The sequence below is a fragment of the Oncorhynchus kisutch genome, linkage group LG28, assembly GCF_002021735.2.
Source record: "Oncorhynchus kisutch isolate 150728-3 linkage group LG28, Okis_V2, whole genome shotgun sequence".
Lineage (NCBI taxonomy): Eukaryota > Metazoa > Chordata > Actinopteri > Salmoniformes > Salmonidae > Oncorhynchus > Oncorhynchus kisutch.
Window position 1 is genome coordinate 18,601,698 of NC_034201.2, and position 15,167 is coordinate 18,616,864.

At 39.7% G+C, this 15,167-nt stretch overlaps 1 protein-coding gene and 1 long non-coding RNA gene across 3 annotated transcripts in view; one reads left to right on the forward strand and one right to left on the reverse strand.

The window, feature by feature from the left end:
• The window catches only part of LOC116358152 (uncharacterized), a 17,746-nt gene continuing 2,579 nt past the window's right edge, over nucleotides 1-15,167 (forward strand). Inside the window, exons 1-9 of one of the 2 annotated variants that reach the window (XR_004206042.1) lie at nucleotides 1-888; nucleotides 4,952-5,180; nucleotides 5,312-5,402; nucleotides 8,568-8,626; nucleotides 8,900-8,950; nucleotides 10,714-10,748; nucleotides 11,266-11,666; nucleotides 11,752-11,985; nucleotides 12,130-12,398. This is a non-coding gene — a long non-coding RNA (uncharacterized LOC116358152). Of the gene's footprint in view, nucleotides 889-4,759; nucleotides 5,181-5,311; nucleotides 5,403-8,567; nucleotides 8,627-8,899; nucleotides 8,951-10,713; nucleotides 10,749-11,265; nucleotides 11,667-11,751; nucleotides 11,986-12,129; nucleotides 12,399-15,167 lie in introns of those variants that run through there. The other variant, XR_004206041.1, reaches the window with a different exon arrangement.
• rnasekb (ribonuclease, RNase K b) overlaps nucleotides 12,977-15,167 on the reverse strand; it is a 7,826-nt gene continuing 5,635 nt past the window's right edge. Inside the window, exons 2-3 of the mRNA XM_020463667.2 lie at nucleotides 13,947-14,029; nucleotides 12,977-13,778 (exon numbers count right to left, since the gene is read on the reverse strand). Of these exons, the coding sequence (XP_020319256.1) occupies nucleotides 13,634-13,778; nucleotides 13,947-14,029 (228 nt within the window). The 3' untranslated portion in view covers nucleotides 12,977-13,633. The remainder of the gene's footprint in view (nucleotides 13,779-13,946; nucleotides 14,030-15,167) is intronic.

Sequence of the window (15,167 nt, forward strand, 5' to 3'; positions counted from 1 at the left end):
AGAGAGCTGGGGAGGAAGAAGAGGAAGATTGGACTGGTAAGAGCAGGTCAAAAATAAGATAAACAATCACTGTTTTGATCCAATTATGGGCAGGAAAGGCAAGGAGAAGCAATATTGTGTAGAAGGCCACTATGTATGGGCTGGGTTGCCAGATGCAGCACAAGCGAAGACATCAGAGAATCCAATTGACTGGATGACATTGAATGGAACCAATGTAGCAGCAGCACCCACAACTCTTTCCACAATCTATGGAAAAGTGCACAAGAATCTTGAAACTGACCAAGAAATATGGGTTGAGTGGGACTGGATCCAGTAAGATAATTGACAGTCACCTTTTCTGTTATATGTTCACTCTCTCTGAGGATGAGGTGTAATTCTCTGTGGTCAGCTGTCATTCCACCATATCCTTCAGAACTGTGGAACATATTGATATATGGTCAGAGAATGCTGATGGACATCAAATCAAACATTAGGTTTGTATGTCAGTTGATCTTTCCACATCAATAGGATGCATTGTTTGCATTACAACACATTTGCACAATTCTGGATTTTCTCTAGGTGTTTCCATCTCCTAGCCTAGTCTGACCTTTACTCTGTTCCAGCTGGCACTCCTACCTGGGTCTCTGTAACTCATCCCAAAATGTCTCCCTTAAATCAAGCCACTCTGCTAATTTGGACACTGAAAAGAGACAATCACAACATGTTGGCAAATATATTCACAAATAACTCATTATTCAAATGTAATAAATCCACAGATAACTCTGACAATTTACAGGTGTTGAAGACACCAGTGAATGGGTAATTTTGTGTACAATCTCTCTGGAACAGTCCAGCGCGCACGTGACTATTCCACCTTTCCATTGCCGTCTTTACTCTGAAGTTCTTATGGTAAAGTATTTAAACGACTTGTTGGAGGTTGCGATTGCTGTTGGCATAATTTTAAAACGTAAAATTGGCAAGAAACCATGTCAGTACTTGCATGTCTTTAGACTGAACACAGCGTCTGTCACAACGCTACCAAACGTTCTACTGAGTGTAGTCAGAGACGAAAGAGGCGAAGCGAGAGGTTTTTCTCCGCCCACGAAAATATTTGTTTGTTCGGAGGTCACTAAACACGTTTCCATCCGACAATTTCATGAAGATGAATTACATGGCGCATGAACAAAAAGTGACGACTCGGTTTATGGAAACATGAAATGCCGGTAAAATTGTATAAATGCCGACATTCAATTTGTTCTTCAACATGGTGGGCTCTTTTTGTGTCGGTAAAATTAAATTATGGAGAAATGGCAGTGGAAACGCTTTTATGCGCAAATATTGATATAATAACCATCATATCGAAGTAAATTTGGAGTCACGCGATGATATGTTGTGTGGTCCTCGCACATCGACTCGCGAAAGCATGCAGATTATTAGGCTACAGATGAACTTCACAGGGTGGTGAGTGAGTTTGATGCTCCTTTCCAATAAATAGGTTCTTATTCTGACAAATAATCTCGTTTTTATCCAGAATAATCTCATAATGAAGGTAGCCTACCCGCACTGCGAGTTGTTGGCTAGAGCGCATGTGCCAAAACCAGAGTGGGCAAATTGGATAATCACTGGATGACGACATCAATTGCACCATTGGAAAATATAGCTTGGACTGTAGCCTGTAAAAGCCTATTCCTGCTCTTTTACCGCGATCCATCAAACACATTTGGTGTGTCATCATAGTGGTCTCTGATTTGAGGTCAGACTTGCTCAGGCAGAACAAATATAAACTTGTGCCTTTTTCAATGCTGATTTGAATGTCATTGAGAAAATAGAAGTGTCATTTTTTTTCTGCAAACATGCTTTCTGAATATAAAAGTTATCCTCGAAGTAATCATCTAGTTTTTCAAAAGTATCTGTAATCTGATTACACAATTTTTGCTGGTAATGTAAAGTATTAAAATTACAGTTTTTTGTAATCCCTTACATGTAATCCGTTACAGCATATTGGAAGAGTGTCACATATTCCATTCACCCAGTTCAATGTAACAGCATTACAACATGATACTCAAATTGTACCTGTACCCATCACGAGGTTGCTACAACCTATGAATGAAAGTTTACAATGTAGGTGCACACAGGACAAGAGAAAAATTGAGGTGACACATGGACACAGTGATATTCAATACCACCTTGCATACTTTTGCCTGCATCTAGCTGATATTTAGCTCTCTATCCACCGGATGTGTACCAAACTCACTAAAAGTGGCAGTAAAGCCTCTCTTGAAAAAGTCGAACCTTGACCCAGAAAATATTTTAAAAACTAATCGGCCTATATCGAATCTTCCATTCCTCTCAATTTTAGAAAAGGCTGAAGACAAACAATGTATACTTCAGTCTTGTTTCAGTCTGGTTTTAGACCCCATCATAGCACTGACACTGCACTTGTGAAGGTGGTAAATGACCTTTTAATGGCATCAGACCGAGGCTCTGCATCTGTCCTCGTGCTCCTAGACCTTAGTGCTGCTTTTGATACCATCGATCACCACATTCTTTTGGAGAGATTGGAAACCCAAATTGGTCTACACGGACAAGTTCTGACCTGGTTTAGATCTTATCTGTCGGAAAGATATCAGTTTGTCTCTGTGAATGGTTTGTCCTCTGACAAATCAACTGTAAATTTCGGTGTTCCTCAAGGTTCCGTTTAAGGACCACTATTGTTTTCACTATATATTTTACCTCTTGGGGATATCATTCGAAAACATAATGTTAACTTTCACTGCTATGCGGATGACACACAGCTGTACATTTCAATGAAACATGGTGAAGCCCCAAAATTGCCCTCGCTAGAAGCATGTGTTTCAGACATAAGGAAGTGGATGGCTGCAAACTTTCTACTTTTAAACTCGGACAAAACAGAGATGCTTGTTCTAGGTCCCAAGAAACAAAGAGACCTTCTGTTGAATCTGACAATTAATCTTAATGGTTGTACAGTCGTCTCAAATAAAACTGTGAAGGACCTCGGCGTTACTCTGGACCCTGATCTCTCTTTTGAAGAACATATCAAGACCATTTCAAGGACTGCTTTTTTCCATCTACGTAACATTGCAAAAATCAGAAACTTTCTGTCCAAAAATGATGCAGAAAAATTAATCCATGCTTTTGTCACTTCTAGGTTAGACTACTGCAATGCTCTACTTTCTGGCTACCCGGATAAAGCACTAAATAAACTTCAGTTAGTGCTAAATAGGGCTGCTAGAATCCTGACTAGAACCCAAAAATGTGATCATATTACTCCAGTGCTAGCCTCCCTACACTGGCTTCCTGTCAAAGCAAGGGCTGATTTCAAGGTTTTACTGCTAACCTACAAAGCATTTACATGGGCTTGCTCCTACCTATCTCTCTGATTTGGTCCTGCCATACATACCTACACGTACGCTACGGTCACAAGACGCAGGCCTCCTAATTGTCCCTAGAATTTCTAAGCAAACAGCTGGAGGCTGGGATTTCTCCTATTCCTCCCATGTCAGAGACGCAAACTCGGTCTCAACCTTGAAGTCTTTACTGAAGACTCATCTCTTCAGTGGGTCATATGATTGAGTGTAGTATGGCCCAGGAGTGGGAAGGTGAACGGAAAGGCTCTGGAGCAACGAACCGCCCTTGCTGTCTCTGCCTGGCCGGTTCCCCTCTTTCCACTGGGATTCTCTGCCTCTAACCCTATTACAGGGGCTGAGTCACTGGCTTACTGGGGCTCTCATACCGTCCCTGGGAGGGGTGCGTCACCTGAGTGGGTTGAGTCACTGATGTGGTCATCCTGTCTGGGTTGGCACCCCCCCCTTGGGTTGTGCCGTGGCGGAGATCTTTGTGGGCTATACTCAGCCTTGTCTCAGGATGGTAAGTTGGTGGTTGAAGATATCCCTCTAGTGGTGTGGGGGGCTGTGCTTTGGCAAAGTGGGTGAGGTTATATCCTTCCTGTTTGGCCCTGTCCGGGGGTGTCCTCGGATGGGGCCACAGTGTCTCCTGACCCCTCCTGTCTCAGCCTCCAGTATTTATGCTGCAGTAGTTTATGTGTCGGGGGGCTAGGGTCAGTTTGTTATATCTGGAGTACTTCTCCTGTCCTATTCGGTGTCCTGTGTGAATTTAAGTGTGCTCTCTCTAATTCTCTCTTTCTCTCTTTCTTTCTCTCTCTCTCTCGGAGGACCTGAGCCCTAGGACCATGCCTCAGGACTACCTGACATGATGACTCCTTGCTGTCCCCAGTCCACCTGGCCGTGCTGCTGCTCCAGTTTCAACTGTTCTGCCTTATTATTATTGGACCATGCTGGTCATTTATGAACATTTGAACATCTTGGCCATGTTCTGTTATAATCTCCACCCGGCATCGCCAGAAGAGGACTGGCCACCCCACATAGCCTGGTTCCTCTCTAGGTTTCTTCCTAGGTTTTGGCCATTCTAGGGAGTTTTTCCTAGCCACCGTGCTTCTACACCTGCATTGCTTGCTGTTTGGGGTTTTAGGCTGGGTTTCTGTACTGCACTTTGAGATATCAGCTGATGTACGAAGGGCTATATAAATACATTTGATTTGATTTGATACTTCTCGAATGCACTGTATATTTGCTACTGCTTGACAAAGAAAAATCTCGGTCAACCAACAGCTTATCGACCAAACAATCGACCAGTCGACTAATTGGGATCAGCCCTATCTGTCTCTTTCTCTCTCTCTGTCTGTCTTTATCTCTGCCTCTGTCTCTCTCTGTGTCTCGTTCTGTCTCTCCATCTATTTGCGTCTGTTTCTCTTTGCCTGCATTTCTCTCTCTCTCTCTCTATCTCTCTCTCTCTCTCTCTGTCTGTTTATCTTTCTCTGTCTCACTTTCTGTTTCTCTTGTGATCAACAATAACCAACCTTGGCCTTGGGTCCTATGTGATTCTTCTTTGTAATTGCTCCTCATTTTTAAATGCCTTTATTCTCTCTGTCTAGGTAATATCAGCATCTGCAATGATGACCTGACATTCAGGAACATGGACATGAGCGAGATCCTAGAATCATCCTGCAGTGACACGGAAGGCAAGGAGAGTGAAGAGAAGGAAGCGCTAAGGGTGGTCACACCCTAGTGGATTCCTACCTACTCGAATACCCCAACAACATCCTGTCGGTCCCCATGCCAGACCTATCTCAGCTCACACTCTCCTCCCATGACACCTCTCAGGTAGGGACCGCTGGTTTACTAACAGACAAACAACAAGTGAACTTCTACAAGCTTGTTTATTTGTCTAGATGGAATTGTATTGATACCAAATACACTTTTTGAATATCTCCTTATATTACCTGACCAAACAGGTGCCACGAGTTCCATTCCAAGCCTTGGCCATGGTTGAGCCAGACAGAGTACCCTCCAACATCACAAGACCTCCACCCATCATCACAAAAGGTCATTCCCATAGTAAATATAGGTCTAACTTTGTTAATTCCCTGACCAAAAAGACAACTAGACACCAGTTGACTGCACAAGGCAGTAAAGCATTATAATGATTACATTAATATGGGTACAACCTTGTAGATAACTGGTTGTGTTGTCCTGTGTACAGTGGCGTCCCGTCATACACACACTACCGGCCAAAAGTTTTAGAACACCTAAACGGTTGGAAAAGCATTCCAGGTGAAACTGGTTGAGAGAATGCCAAGAGTGTGCAAAGCTGTCATCAAGGCAAAGGGTGGCTATTTGAAGAATCTCAAATATATCATATATTTAGATTTGTTTAACACTTTTTTTGTTTAATATATTATTCCATGTGTTATTTCATAGTTTTGACGTCACTATTATTCTACAAAAAAAATAGTAAAAATAAAGAAAAACCTTTGAATGAGTAGGTGTTCTAAAACTTTTGACCAGTTGTGTATATATCATTTATAAATCCAAAAAATGTGTACAAGTTTGAGCATGTGTTCATTCGGCCTATGGATTTTTTTGTTTGTTATCAGCAAAAATTAGATTGAGCAAAAAAAGCCCCTCTTTTATTCCATAGGTTTGGGATCCACATTATGCAGCTGTTGCAAGAGCTCAGTGTTCACTGTCTGTTCACTGGTTTAAAAAACAATGATTGATAGGCAGTTTAAACTTCTTGAATTCAACCAATATTGTGTTGAATTACACATTTAGATTTGTAATCAGCTGTCCACAACAACCACAATCCGTAAGGCACAAATAGCTAAATGAGAGAGCAGCAGTGTGATTCACATCAATGTGTTATGTAGATATCAATAGTAAGTGATATCTGCATCGCCGTAGACTACACCACTGCTGTCATCCTTACCTCCAAGCGTTTATTCAAATGCGATAATCTTTTGATGCCGATGGCAGTCGCACCATTGGAAGACACAGCTCTTTTCCCGCGATCCATCAAACACATTTGGTGTGTCATCATAGTGGTCTCTGATTTGTGGTCAGGCTCGCTCAGGTAGAACAAACTTACATTTGCGCCTTTTTTCAATGTTGATTTGAAATGTCATTAAGAAAACAGAAGTGTCAAATATTTTTTTTTCGCAAACATACTTTCTGAATGTAAAAGCAACCCTCGAAGTAATCATCTAGTTTTTCAAAAGTATCTGTAATCTGATTGCTGGTAATAATAACGGATTACAGTTACCGGTTGTGTAATCCTTTACATGTAAGGGATTACATGTAATCCGATACTCCCCAACCCTGCAGTTAGGGCACTTGCCAAAAGAGATTATCTGTGTTCTTTACATTTTGTTGTGTAGGAAATAGAAATGTGTCTGTCATTATTTACACTACAGTCTAACTGTTATTCAACTAAACTGTTTTTGGAATATCAAATGCCAACAACAATGGTGGTTTAGTTTGTCTTGCAAAATAACCTTTTTTTGTCTAACATTGTGGATGTCAATGTCAACAATTAAATGTTTAAAAACAATATATTATTAAAAAATATATTTCCTTAGTAAACTAGTAAGCTATGTGACTGACTTCCTATTCATCTGTAGACTAATTATATATATATATTTTTATCAGAACACAAAAGGTTTGGAACGATAACAAGCTGTCAATCATTTACATAACTACGTTTCACAGGTCATGGCTAGAAAGTAACCAGCTTTTGTCAAAATAACGTCAGATTTAATTTTTCGTAGCATTTTAGAAGAATTTACGCTGCAGGTTAGGAGAATTAACATAGCATGTTAGGAGCATTAGGTTAAGACCTCATCATAACCTGGTAATGACCACCTGACTATAGTTTATTACCTACTGTAAATAGCAGAGAATAAAGTTGGATATTGAAACAATTGTTAATTAAATGTCTAATTGTTTCCATAGTCACGAAAAAATTAAGTTGAAATCTGCAACAAATTATTTAAAATTGATCAAGCAATGGCAAAAACGAATCTATATTACAATTTTTTGCACATCTGCATACAGCGATTGTTTCAGAATTCATCAAAATACATTACATGCATAGAAACACTGGGACAGAGTATATAAAGGTCCATTGTTTTACTTTTGTTAGGGCGTTCCTCTATAATCTTAGTGAGCGCTTGGCACCACTTTTCCTCATTGCATGAAGGCATCTTTGGAAAGAGGAAAAACAAATATTTAATCATAAGACATTTACAAAACTGTGGCAGATAGATTCGATGTAGGTTACAATATATTACAACCCAATGAATGTTACACACCAGCCAAATGAACTATTATCCCAAGGTACAAGCCTCCCGTAGAGGAGCTAACTAAACTCAAGGAGCCAAGGCTAAGTAGCCTACTTTATGCGTAGCCTAAATGCGAAGAATAATCAACAGAATAATTCTGTTTTCTTCAATCCCTTTGAGACATGGCTAGAAGGGATCCAGCTTTTGTCAAATTAATGTCAAAGGTAGATTTTGTTGTGTGCATTTGAGCTAACCCTAAGCCTAATTATTTTCCTAACCTTAACCTAATGCTCCTAACATGCTATGTTAATTCTCCTAACCTGCAGCGTAAATTCTTCCAAAATGCTACGAGAAATTTAATCTGACGTTATTTTGGCAAAAGCTGGTTACTTTCTAGCCATGACCTGTGAAACGTAGTTATGTAAATGATTGACAGCTTGTTGTCGTTCCAAACCTTTTGTGTTCTGATAAAAAAAATAAAAAAATAGTCTACAGATGAATAGGAAGTCAGTCACATAGCTTACTAGTTACTACTAGTTACTTACTAAGGAAATATATTTTTTAAGCTACTTCAAAAAAAACTAATAATATATTGTTTTTAAACATTTAATTGTTGACATTGACATCCACAATGTTAGACAAAAAAAGGTTATTTTGCAAGACAAACTAAACCACCATTGTTGTTGGCATTTGATATTCCAAAAACAGTTTAGTTGAAAAACAGTTAGACTGTAGTGTAAATAATGACAGACACATTTCTATTTCCTACACAACAAAATGTAAAGAACACATGACGTCTTTTACGTCTTAATCTGGTTGGGGTCTGGTTATAAAACGTCCTGACCAGATTTCAACAAGTAAAAGACGTCGTTATCATGTCAAATGCCCACTGGGTTGTTAATTATTGTGTTTGTTTTTCCCATCCCTGTAGGACTGCATAAGAACCGCATAACTGATTCGAGGCTGAGGAAGAGATACCTGCAGCCACTGGTTTGAATTTATTTGATTTGAGATAGTGTTTTTGACTACATGAATTTTCTCCGTTGGTCCAGTGTCCATTCAAATTAGTAACATCTAGCAGGGTGTGTGAATGATGAGATCACTTGAACTGTTGGTATAGGAAATTAATTTAAAGTAGATTTCCACTGCTCTAGTCTAGTGGTACATTTCTGTTGTGCATAGGACATTGAGATGAAGGAAAAACAATATTCATAAAAACAACAATACAATTATTATTTGATAGAAAATACATTTTTTTTTCAGGACAGAAGAGGAAATATATGAGCGAATCAGAGGACAAGGAGTCAGAACCAGGTTCTAAAGAATATGTTTTCAAGTTTCAGTCAATCAATTTATGAGGGCCATTCATATTCTACATACAGTTGAAGTCGGAAGTTTACATAGACTTAGGTTGGAGTCATTAATACTCATTTTTCAACCACTCCACAAATTTCTGGTTCACAAACAATAGTTTTGGCAAGTCGGGTAGGACATCTACTTTGTGCATGACACAAGTAATATTTCCAACAATTATTTACAGACAGATTATTTCACTTATAATTCACTGTATCACAATTCCAGTGGGTCAGAATTTGACATACACTAAGTTGACTGTGCCTTTAAACAGCTTGGAAAATTTCATGAAATTATGTCATGGCTTTAGAAGCTTCTGATAGGCTAATTGACATCATTTGAGTCAATTGGAGGTGTACTTGTTGATGTATTTCAAGGCCTACCTTCAAACTCACTGCTTCTTTGCTTGACATCATGGGAAAATCAAAAGAAATCAGCCACGACTTCAGAAAATAAATTGTAGACCTCCACAAGTCTGGTTCATCCTTGGGAGCAATTTTCAAATGCCTGAAGGTACCACGCTAATCTATACAAACAATAGTACGCAAGTATAAACACCATGGGACCACGTAGCCGTCATACCGCTCAGGAAGGAGACGTGTTCTGAATCCTAGAGATGAACGTACTTTGGTGCGAAAAGTGCAAATCAATCTCAGAACAACAGCAAAGGACCTTGCGAAGATGCTGGAGGAAACAGGTTCAAAAGTATCTATATCCACAATAAAAACGAGTCCTATATCGACATAACCTGAAAGGCTGCTCAGCAAGGAAGAAGTCACTGCTCCAAACCCACCATAAAAAAGCCAGACTACGGTTTGCAACTGCACATGGGGACAAAAATCGTACTTTTTGGAGACATGTCCTCTGTTCTGATGAAACAAAAATAGAACTGTTTGGCCTTAATGACCATCATTATGTTTGGAGGAAAAAGGTGGAGGCTTGCAAACCGAAGACACCATCCCAACCGTGAAGCACGGTGGTGGCAGCATCATGTTGTGTGGGTGCTGTGCTGCAGTAGGGACTGCTGCACTTCACAAAATAGATGCCATCATGAGGCAGAAAAATTATGTGGATCTATTAAAGCAACATCTCAAGGCATCAGTTAAAACTTGGTCACAAATGGGTCTTCCAAATGGACAATGACCCCAAGCATACTTCCAAAGTTGTGGAAAAATGGCTTAAGGACAACCAAGTCAAGGTATTGGAGTGGCCATCACAAAGCCCTGACCTCAATCCCATAGAAAATGTGTGGGAAGAACTGAAAAAGCATGTGCGAGCAAGGATGCCTACAAACCTGACACCAGCTCTGTCAGGAGGAATGGGCCAAAATTCACCCAACTTATTGTGGGAAGTTTGTGGAAGGCTACCCAAAACGTTTGACCCAAGTTAAACAATTTAAAGGCAATGCTACCAAATACTAATTGAGTGCATGTAAGCTTCTGACCCACTGGGAATGTGATGAAAGAAACCAATTATTATTAATAATTTTTAATATTATTCTGACATTTCACGTTCTTAAAATGAAGTCGTGATCCAAACTGACCTAAGACAGGGAATTTTTACTAGTATTAAATGTCAGCAATTGTGAAAAACTGAGTTTAAATGTATTGGCTAAGGTGTATGTACATTTCCAACTTGAACTGTAGATGTTCACTTGACAATTATTATTTTAATTTTGTCATGCCAATTTTGAGCAGAATTCATTGTGACTCATTTGTTTTAAGTTCCAGAGAACAAGGTGCAAGGGGAAAATAACAAGGTATGGGCACATTTTGCAATCCATTTACAAGCTGAAGTTAGCGACACAGATACTTTGAACTGGTATAGGTGAGGATGGTTTGACTAAACCCCCCATATAATTACAGTAATATTTATGTATGTTCTACCCATTATGTTTATATGACAGAACCACACATATTTGTACATTCTCAGGGTAATCCTCCCCCCTCTTCCAAGTGCAAATCCAACTCCTGTGTAAGTTTGGCTGTATTTACACAGGCAACCCAATGGTGATATTTGTTTCACTTATTGTTTAGTTTTTTACCAATCAGATAAATTCTTTAGCCAATAATTGGGAAAAAATTCAGAATCTGTCTGCCTGTGTAAACTCAGCCTATCCTTTTCTGAAACCTGAAGACTCATTAGGTCCCAGAGCTTGAGTCACACAGACGCCTACAGTCAAGGGTTAAATACCTGATCGGTCACATAGAGTCAATTGGATATTATATGTGGTTATAAATTGTGTGACAGATCCTCTTCTACACTGTGTTTGTCAGATGCTAACCATCGCAGATATGAAAAACCTGGGAGGACTTGGCGATAAAAATCTGATCTGATATATTATGACACAAAGGCAAAAAAATATATATATATTTTCCATGTGGGTCTGACTGATGACACAGCCAGTATCAAAGTCACTGTATATGAGAAGGAGTGATGCGACTTATTCCAAAAGGGAAGCTTTTACCAGTTCAAAGCCCTCATTGTGGAAGGGGATATAGTGAAGGTCACAAAAAAAGGAAAAGTGTCCAAAACAAGCCAATTAGAAGTTCCTCAGAGGCTGGAGTTGGAGGCAAGAATGCTCATTGATCCGGCCCACCATCCAATCTGCTCCATCACTGATGTCAAGGCCTCTTACCCAGGCAGCTAGATGAGCATTGATGGAACTGTTATTGATGTGAGTCATACAGTACCTCTTGAAATGACCTTAAAATAACCCTTTGTTAATTGTTTTTAGTTAACAACACCCTCTCTTTGTTCAGAAGACACCTGTGAGTAAAGTGAATGTGAAAAAGGAGAGCACCAGGAAGTTGATTGAGCGCCACAGCATGACCTTGCAGGATGAGACTGGTTCTTTTGAGGTCTGTCTCTGGAGAGAGCAGGCCCGCAACTGCAGTGCTTTGGTTGGAGATGCCGTAAGGGTGACCAATGTGTACTCCAGTGAGTACTTTGACAGTATTTCTCTCAACTCAACTGGAAGAACCAGTGTTTATAAGGTGGGTCCTGTTACTAAGGGCCGGGTGGTCTGCCATTGCCTCTGCTTTTCAAATAGATGATCAGCTCTTTATTGCAGGCTAGTGATGATATTCATATAAAACCTATAAATGTTATGGTCTCTCTCACTCTGTGGTGTAAATTAGGTCCAGCCTGCTGCTTTGGAGACTGTGAGGCTGTCTATTGAAGCAATTGAAAAGTGTACTAAGATGGGGGTGACCATGGAAACAGACAGATGGAAAGCTGAGACCCTTCATTGTAGCATCGGAGATCCTGGTACAGACCTATGGCATTAAACTTGAGGGAGACTTTGAAGAGAGGCTTCTTAAGATAATGCCACCTTTTGCAGAGGCAAAAATACAAGGCAATAGAATTACAACTCTCAAAGATTGAAGTCCATCCTGAATGAGAAAAGGTTTGTGGATGAAAAGTTGGATTACTGGCAACTTTGGCCACATAACCAATGACTTGAGCTAGAATATAATTGTTAATGTATTGATTTGTATTTTTACTTGAACTTTTTCATTTAGTAATGAACTGAAGTGGTACACCGCAAACAAATATCATTGAATCCCAGATCTGTCTGATTTCAGTTTAATTCCGCATGTAAAACCATTGTATTTCACCAGTGGTAAGAGAGGGGTAATGGATTTCTATCTTTAAACTATTATACACAATGTATTCAGCTAAAATAAATTGCTTTTATTAGAAGCTGAAAGAGACCTGGCTGATGCCTGTATTATAAATACATTTCAATCTGTATGCGCAATAAAAATCTAATGGTAATTTCCAATTGAGCAGACATATGCAGCATTTACCGTCAACGCGGGACCATTGCCTTTAAATTTCAATTGGGCTTTAATGCTGAACTTCTGCAATATGGATTGAATAGAGCCCATCAAACCCCAATGTTTATCCTTGCCACTGTCATGTTTTCTTTTCGGGGAGGCTTGGCTATGGCCTTTTGTCAAACATGTATCGTCAAGGAAGCAATTTCCTTTTAATCCTTCCAGTTTATTGCAGGGAACATCTACAAGAGATTGAGGTCCTTCACATCAAGTACCATTTAGATAGAGCCTTTCACATCATTACACTCAGGAAAACAAACACATTAAATAAATACTTCATTCAAACATTTGGTGCACCATATTTTTCTGAGGAACTACTACATAAGTGACTAACAAATTAAGAGCTATCTCAACAGCATACAATTCACAACAGCAAACACGAAAGACAGTACACAAAATGTACATATTTAACCATTTTTGACATATCTCTTGATTTGACAAACATTGACCATTGTGAACTACGATTGCTCTATATATCTTTTAAAACTTTTAATTGTCTGTTGCATCTAGGAATGTGTGTTGAGTTATCTAGCACACATGATGTATGCACTGAAATGGTCCTTGAGGGGAACAAGATTTACAATTTTATTCACCATGATCAATTGACAGTTCGCATTTTTGGTCAATTCAATAAATAGTTGTATGCAAATACAAGGAATGATTCATTAGCATATAACAGACATGACTTATGTTGAATGTTTTACTCTGAAGTTACAAATAAATAGCTTTTTATAAGGTTGCTTCCCTTGAGAACTTGAAATAGAGTGTGTGTGTGTGTAATCTTCTGATGCTGCAGGGGAACTTATGTCACCATGTACTCCTGGCGCTTGTTGAGTCGAACCTGGCAGAGTGACACCGCCCCCACTGCAACATAAATGGCTGCTGCGATGAAGCAGTTGATGCCCACCTGGTTGTAGAGTCCATATATGGTCCCCGGGGGGTTCTTACTGTGGGGCAGAGAGAGAGAGATGAAAGAAACAGTTGAGTTTGGGGGAAAACCCAAGAGAGACAACATGGGATGGTTTTCTAAGGGTGAATTCAAAAGGGATCTAAACTAGAAAGGAAACTCAGTTCATTGTAAGAGTCTAATGGTTCCTTTCCTTCACACCACTTACTCATTGCGGATGTCCTCCTCTGTGAAGGGCACGTCCTCAATCAATACAGCAGACTTTGCACTGAAGAAGATCCCCAACATCACCTACAATACAACAAGAGAATACACATGTTATGCATTATGCACATTCAGTGTAGTCAGAGAGTAAAGGGGTTTGTATTACGGGGCCAATTAGGGCCTGTCATGCCAAATAGTGTCCCCCTCTACGGGATTCGATGAGTTCTAGTTTCTGTTGCCAAAACTTGCAACATTCTGACCGGATTAAGTAATGAACCAAAGCATCCGTTGCTATGCTGGTTACTTGGCTCCATTTTACCTCGTAGCAGTTGCGAAGGAGGATGCGGGCAGTTCTAGTTCACCTCATCTAGTCCTCGCAAAATGATTACCTCAGATTTGCTCCCCAAAGACGGTGTTTTTGACAGTGACTACCTGCTAACTACTAAGTTAAATTTTAAAAAATGACTTGTTTCAAAAAATTCTATAAAATAAAGTGTTGAGTGCATATGTATTCACCCCCTTTGCTATGAAGCCCCTAAATAAGATCTGGTGCAACCAATTACCTTCAGAAGTCACATAATTAGTTCAATAAAGTCCACCTGTGTGCAATCTAAGTGTCACATAATCTCAGTATATACAGTGGGGCAAAAAAGTATTTAGTCAGCCACCAATTGTGCAAGTTCTCCCACTTAAAAAGATGAGAGAGGCCTGTAATTTGCATCATAGGTACAATTCAACTATGACAGACAAAATCAGAAAAGAAATCCAGAAAATCACATTGTAGGATTTTTAATGAATTTATTTGCAAATTATGGTGAAAAATAAGTATTTGGTCACCTACCAACAAGCAAGATGTCTGGCTTTCACAGACTTGTAACTTATTCTTTAAGAGCTCCTCTGTCCTCCACTCGTTACCTGTATTAATGGCACCTGTTTGAACTTGTTATCAGTATAAAAGACACCTGTCCACAACCACAAACAGTCACACTCCAAACTCCACTATGGCCAAGACCAAAGAGCTGTCAAAGGACACCAGAAACAAAATTGTAGACCTGCACCCGGCTGGGAAGACTGAATCTGCAATTGGTAAGCAGCTTGGTTTGAAGAAATCAACTGTGGGAGCAATTAATAGGAAATGGAAGACATGCAAGACCACTGATAATCTCCCTCGATCTGGGGCTCCATGCAAGATCTCACCCCGTGGGGTCAAAATGATCACAAGAAC